Genomic DNA, 7,104 nt, shown 5'->3' with positions numbered 1-7,104 from the left:
TAACTATTCACTCAGCCTTTTTCCTTCGAAATAATCATAGTCATTCAACAAAACCATTCCACTTGACTAAGTAAAGTAGTAGACATATACAGAACATGCTTTTTCACCAGGACTACGCAAGAGACAACTTCAGAAGGAACAAGAATGGGTTATGGACATGTAGTTTTACATTTAAGCAATCTCACTGGTGCAGCGGGATAGGAAAAAGGAATTGAGCTAAGAAACAGAAAATGCATTGTGATGATAATTTAACAGCAAGATAAGTACAAATGCGGGTTTACAGATACTGAATAATACAAATCCATATGGAGCTTAGAAGGAAGGTGGGACAAAACAAAACAAAGATGACAAACAGAACTGAATAATCAAGGCCATTACAGTTAGTAATTGATCAGCATCATTATAAGGACAACATTAACCATGAATTTACTTGGACGTATAGACCACTAAGAGTGCTCCGGAGGTCTGAAGCACTAGATCATGACCAGACTCTACAATAGCACAACATATTCAAGAAATCCCTGAAATTTGGATAACCAAATACGAGCCTACTCAAATAATTTTCATCTTCAGGTCTTGCAATTATCAATACTGACATCATAAAAATGTAATAATGGAAGAGCATACCTCCCCTGCATTATATTCCGAATCAATACAGGGAATGGACAAGGGAGTACAGATGCAGTTCTTTGAAATGAAAGCATAAGCTAGTCAAGGGTAGCAATTCCAGCCATATGTTTTACCAGAGCCTAATTTATTAGAGTTTCTGGTATAACATATGGTTTAGAGAACACAAGGCAACAACCATTTGTGTTTAGCTTCTCAACATGGTTTATCATTTGCTCAACAGTTAACAATTGACAGAAGCACCCTACTAGGTGTGCTAACATAGTCATACATATATAAGGTAATATGCTATATACAAATGGAACAGTTATCCGTTTGTTCATCTACAAGTTTAGGATTCAGTATATACAATATAGTCTCAGATAAGCAATTTGGTCTGGAAAAAGAGTTGACTGGACTCCTATTGGAATCAAAAGAGATGACAACTTTATTCAATATATGAACCTGAACCACTAGTTGTCCAAGACTTCATCTTGCAATGAAGGACAAGATTGTTGAGTGGTGCAAGGCTAATTTTTGTACCAATGCAATCAGTAACCCAAGCATTTGAAACTGCTGGGATAAAAGCTATGGTTGGAGAAAAAGTGGCAGAATTTGGAATTTGGTCCCAGAGTTGACCAGAGCCGAGCAGTCAGCTATTGCTGAACAACTAAAACATATTCAGAGGGCTCACCACCCATGCTCATAATGAAACAAACAACGAAAACAAGCAAACCAAAAGCAAAGAAAGCTTTTAGGAGTGTCATAGTTCCTTCAAAACAAAAACAAAAACTTCTATTGTACTTTTTCCTACTTTAGCTCTCCTTGGGTGTTTCACTATGAACATTAGCGGTTCGCTTTGAATATTTCCAATCCACTGAACAATGGCCAACCCTGCAACCGAACTCCACCCCCACTCTTTACCATAACCAAGTAATCAAATGCCTGTGATGATTGACTGCATTAGCACTATAGTTAATATAATTCAGGTATATAACTATATATGGAAGTTTGTCTTTACTTTACTTCCTTATTATATGGTAGTTTGTCAGGAGAAAAAAAAAAAACTTTAAGATTTCTCATGAACATGCACTGAAACAAAAACCAGCCATCTCTTTCGCCCAACTTGAGAATTAGTAGTTTAAAACTTCAAATATAAGGTTTTGTGTAGATAAGTACAGCAAATATGGCTTTCAGTTACAAAGAGAAGCCTCATTCTAAAAAAACACCATTAACTTCATCAAAGAGACTATAATTTTTGTTCAAACGCAAGTAGATGACAATTCGTTAACACCAAAATTCTGATCAGTAGTACATTCAAAACAATTAAAATAAGCCAAATGACGCCTATTTGGTTGAAAAAGTGCACAGGATTGCACAATGCATTTATTCTTAAGGGATGTCATAGATGAACAATCCACCTTTAACATGAAACAATGAATGTAAACAGCACATCTAATCATAACTAGGGAGAAGAAAGCTTCTAGCACAGCAATAGTTATAAAGACAATCTTCGTGTTTCTAGCAAAAAACTGATTGTATATCAAGTTTTAGTGTGTTATACTAAAATACATGATCTGAGTAAAAACGAAAATCACCACCACCAGTACTGAAGCTATCTCTTATGCAGAAAATCATATTTCAGAATGAATGAAAACCAAGAGCTGTTGAAGGTTTGGTGCCTTGATAAGTCCTCTCCTACCTTGTTCTCTCTCTTGTCCTCTCTTTCACAAAGTTCTCAGGAACTATACAGCAACTATAAATTTCCTGTCTTTGATCACTACTCTATTTCTAAAAATCTCCTTCTAAACCCACCATAATCCTAGATATCATCCACCTTGTGTTGTAGGCATCATATAATGTTCCTAGGGGAAGTCCGGTACTAGATAAGAACGACAATACTGAGACTAACAAAAAAAGTTGAGCAGACCATTAACCTCATCAGAAAACGCTCACATTTTCTTCAAAGCTGCATAAGCTTCACCTAGTTGTTACATATCCTAATATGTTTAGCAAAGCTATCAGAACTTGTAAGAACACAATCATAGTATTAAAATGTGCCAGAACATTTATTGAATTAAATTAACAATTTTCAAGTTTCAAATTGAAAGATGAATTAGAATTTCACAAGAATATGTACGAATTACTTGATCATTACTAATTTCCAAATTCATAAGACATCCAAAGAAGTGGGTTATTCACTTCGCACCAAATTACACGTATCAAAGCTCAGTCCTACCCTCAAAAGCTCACTCATTTCTTCAACAATGTGAGACATACAGTATGCATAAGCCCAAATTAGGAAGGCATGAAGCTACCTGATATCAAATCCTTGTAGAAGCCGAATCAAAATCATCAGGAGCAACCCTGGCAATCCAGCTACTGAGAGTCCTCTTAACATCCCCATGATTAACATAAGCCAGCTCATACATACTACACAAATTCACCACAAGCGTCTCGTTCAACGCCACCGTAGGCACTCTCTCCAGCACATTCTCCAACACCTTGATCGAATCCGACAAGTCCCTCAAGTACATCAAGCAAAGAGACTTGTTATTAATCGCCACGACATCGCTCCCATCCCTCTCAATGCACTCCTCATACTCCCTCACCGCCGACACATAGTCCTTCCCCACCATGTAAATCAACGCCTTGTTCCTGCTCACTAAGTTCCTCAACTCACTTCCCACTTCACCTTCCTTCTCCACCAACCCCTGCACCACATTGAACGAGCTCTTCGCTCCCTCTAGGTCCCCCATTTGCATCTGAATGTACCCGAGCTTCGAAACCAGAACCGGGTCCGTGTAATCCCGGTTCAACAAGTCCTTAATCAAGCTGAAGCAAGCAGCCAACTCCTTCTGATTCAAATGAACCCCAATTATCCCATTCATCACAAACACCTCCCTCCTCTTCCACACACTCACACTCACACTCCCAATCTCCCCTTTCTCCTTCACCTTACTCCTCACAAAGTCCAAGAGCACGTACAGCCGGTCCAGCCCATCCTGCCGCCGGCCCAACTTGATCGGCATTAACGCATAAAGCCACCGCAGCGAGAACGGCACCATAGACCCGACCCGGTTCGGGTACACATTCGGATACCCCTCGTAACGGTACCGAGAGCTGTTGAGGTCTTCTAGGGAATCGATCTCGGACGCGGCTTCGGTGAAACGACGCAGTTTGGTCAAGGCGAGGACGTTGTAGGTGAAGTAGACGAGGTGGTCGTGGGGCTTGTTGAGGAGGGACTGGGCTCGGGCGACGGCGACCTTGTCGAGAATGGAGCGCCAGGAGCCGCGGGTGGCGAGGTCCTGGAGGGAGGCGAGCTCGTGGGCGAGGTCGTTGAGGGAGGCGAACTGGTCGGTTAGGGGATCGGTCGAGAGGGTTAGGGTTTCGAGGTCGGTGGTTAGGGATTGGGATTCGGGTGCGGCTGGGTCCATTTGGGTTTTGACTCGTCGGAGAATTTGAGATCGGAGATAGTGGTTTTGGCCTTTGCAGTCAGTTTTAAGTATAACTCAACACGTGGCAGTGAATTTGTAACCCCCTCCTCTTTTTTTTTTCTTTTTTTTTTTACACACTTGCAGTTGCACTTCCCTGCCGAATTGTAGGTGAGTTTGTGTTGGAAAATGGAAACAGCAGAAAAATTCAGTGAATTCCTAACAAATGTTGAAACTATCCAATGGTTGGCCGACATAAACAAACAAGACTTCTATTAACATCGTGCCTATGATCACATCACCTCAATCCTGAATCCTCTATCAATATTAAGAGCTTCTATAGCAAGATCCCACTAAAGAATGCTAAATCTCTCACCGATATTCGCCTCAACCCCCCTAAACCACCTCCAAAAAAGAACAACACTAACACCAATGGTTTTCGATGAAGGGTTGGCAACATCTTGTGCCTATCAAGGTGTACATGCGAGACATGGAGTTCCAATCCTAAAGGTGTACAGGCTGCTTTGCGGAAGTTTTGTCATCTTGCTGAACATTCATAAATAGGGAATGACCAAGCTTCGACTGCTTTATGGTTTGAGCATCAGTCTGAAATTTTCATTTTGCTATCAAGGCATTTGGTAATTATCAAAGATTTGATTGGATCGGTGTCTTTTTAGTAGCTTACAAGCAATGAGACATACTATTAAGCAAATCTAAGATGTGGCATTTGGTTTGTATCATAATTGCGTACTTAGACGGGCATACAATCGTCTTTTAAGGGTATCATCAACCATAGTCTTTTGTTTTGCTCTGCAACTAACTACTAATTGTACGTATATAAACAACAGTAAAGTTATTTTCTAAGTTTGTAGACTCATTTTTGAATAAAGTGAGTTTTTTTTTTTTTTTTTTTAAATAAGGGCTATGCGGCAGCCCTCAGGCCTTCATTTATGAAACTGATGAATACACATAGGGGGACATAGTGCCTAAACCCCTTAATACAATGCACCTCAAGAAGACCTCATGAATAATAACAGGAGTCTCTACAACTACAATGTATTCATACATGCACCAAATTGCAAAGAGTGTCATATCGACTACTCCATTTTCTTTACAATAATGGTGGCACATTGGATAGTAAAGCAGTGCTGTAAAACCAATAAAGTAGCTTTCCCAATATGCTGAAGACCAGAAAGAAATCCGACTACACGTCATTTCATCCTGCCACATGGACGTTGTAACCAATGCATGATCCGCCTCGCTAGGACAGACAAGGCATACTGAGTATGCAGACCTGGACAAAGCCCATGTGTCTGTACCAAGAGGTGGTAGGGATTTATTGTACACAAAATACACCTAAACTTTAAATAAACTATTGAAACTAGATACCTAGCCCACCAGCAAAGGCCCATCAAGATAACACAGGGCCACAACCCAATCATCCCATCACCCTCCGCCGCATGCAGCACCATAGGTATTCCACGGGCGTACAGAACCTCCACCGTCTAACAATTTTGCCGGCGAACCACGACCGGTACCAGTAGCCGGACCACGCCATTGTTGAAACCTTCCGTCGCCGAACCACATCGACTTCGAGTCAAGCCCGTCGAAGAGTACCACTGTGGACACAGATCCGGCATCAGTGGCCAGATCTCCATTGCTCCTATATTCCAGCCGTAACTGGAGTCAGAATGCTGTCTCCCTCCACCCGGCTTCCACGACTGAGGCCGAAGTCGGGTCCTGTCTTTGAAAGCCTAAATCGGAGAGCCCCGTAGAATGCCGTAATTCCTCTATCATTTCTGGTGGACAGAACATGGAAACATAGCGGTTCTACTCTTCTTCGCAAAAGAAACTATTCTTCGTCTTCTCCGAATAACGCGGAGCAGTCTTTATGGGGGGTTTCTTAAGTGCGTTTTTAGTTTAATAGGTATTTGCTAATTTCGTTAGGTTGCTTGACCATGTATTGTGGGTATAAGCTTAAGAAAGTTATTGGATATATGTATTATTTTGGCTATGGTAATACATGAATCTACCTTTTATCTTAAACAAAAACAAAATGAACAAGAAAATAGATACAGCTGGGCTTGATTTGGGTCTACTCCTTTGACGAGTGGAACCGATAGCTATCGATTCGGTTACCTTGAGAGTTTATTAACTTGTGGAACCGAGAATACATTATTATTTTTTGTTTGACTTCTCAGTTTTTCAATTTTTATTTTTATTTTTATTTATTTCTAAATTGAATTTCTTTATAATTTACATACCAAAACCTCTATTGATGAAACCCACGCCCAAAAGAAATATCTCGTGGTTGAAAAGAAGCAAAAATTCGTTGGGCACAAGATAGACATTAGAGTACAGAGATCGAGGGAAGAGCTGAATAGTTTTTGGTTGCGGCCTGACATGAAGAAAACTATATGCATGCTTAGGGAAAACAATAAGGTGTGGGCAAGTCTGTGAAAATACTATAGGCTTACCCACTTAGAACTTGCCACCTAATTACAGAATTATACAAATGGTATAATCAGTCAAATCAGTTCGGGTAAACCGGTAAACCAATGAATGAAAGGAAGGAACCACAACTGAACTAGTATATATGAAGCAATAATTTTAGCGCGCAAACCAAATCGAACCGGCGACATTTTCGGCTTGGTTTAATCTGGTTCTGCAGTTCTTTTAAGTTTTAACACAGCTTTGGAAATAGAGAAGTGCAATGACGAATTGACATATCATTTGACATGTCACTTGCCGTTTGCCCGTTTATGAACTTTAACTTTAGTTCCTAGCCTTATGTGATGAAGCCAAATTTAAATATCAAGCCATACATCTTGTTGTATCGATCTGTTTGAATGACAAGGATATCACAATTAAGGAGTACCTGGGGCGGAGGCAATTCAAGACGAGTGGGGCGACTGCCCCCATTAAGATTATAACACTCGGCTCACAATCATACGATTTGCCCCATCAGCCAGCAATATATATATATATATATATATATATATATATTGTGTTCCCACAATGGCACAATTCATTGCCCATAAATATGATGGCTGGACTAAACAAT

The 7,104-nt window shown here is 40.3% G+C and overlaps 1 protein-coding gene across 4 annotated transcripts; it reads right to left on the bottom strand.

Annotated features, from left to right (window-relative positions):
- Positions 1 to 211: 211 nt before the first annotated feature.
- On the bottom strand, positions 212 to 4,116 carry LOC133724353 (uncharacterized). 4 transcript variants are annotated; one of them, XM_062151054.1, is made up of 2 exons: positions 2,925 to 4,116; positions 212 to 1,564 (listed from the first exon to the last, which is right to left on the bottom strand). In XM_062151054.1, the coding sequence occupies exon 1, from the start codon at positions 4,041 to 4,043 to the stop codon at positions 2,931 to 2,933; it is 1,113 nt and encodes a 370-aa protein (XP_062007038.1). In that variant the 5' UTR covers positions 4,044 to 4,116; the 3' UTR covers positions 212 to 1,564; positions 2,925 to 2,930. The 4 variants fall into 4 exon arrangements, with proteins under 4 accessions (XP_062007038.1, XP_062007037.1, XP_062007039.1 ...); XM_062151053.1 differs by having other exon boundaries at positions 212 to 1,551; XM_062151055.1 differs by lacking the exon at positions 212 to 1,564 and adding an exon at positions 2,455 to 2,471.
- Between the last annotated feature and the right edge of the window lie 2,988 nt (positions 4,117 to 7,104).

The sequence above is a fragment of the Rosa rugosa genome, chromosome 1 (assembly GCF_958449725.1).
Source record: "Rosa rugosa chromosome 1, drRosRugo1.1, whole genome shotgun sequence".
NCBI lineage: Eukaryota > Viridiplantae > Streptophyta > Magnoliopsida > Rosales > Rosaceae > Rosa > Rosa rugosa.
This window is presented reverse-complemented; position numbering and strand designations above follow the sequence as displayed.

Coding starts and splice junctions, on each gene's coding strand:
- LOC133724353 (XM_062151054.1), bottom strand. CDS start 4,043: ATGGACCCAGCCGCACCCGAATCCCAATCCCTAACCACCGACCTCGAA.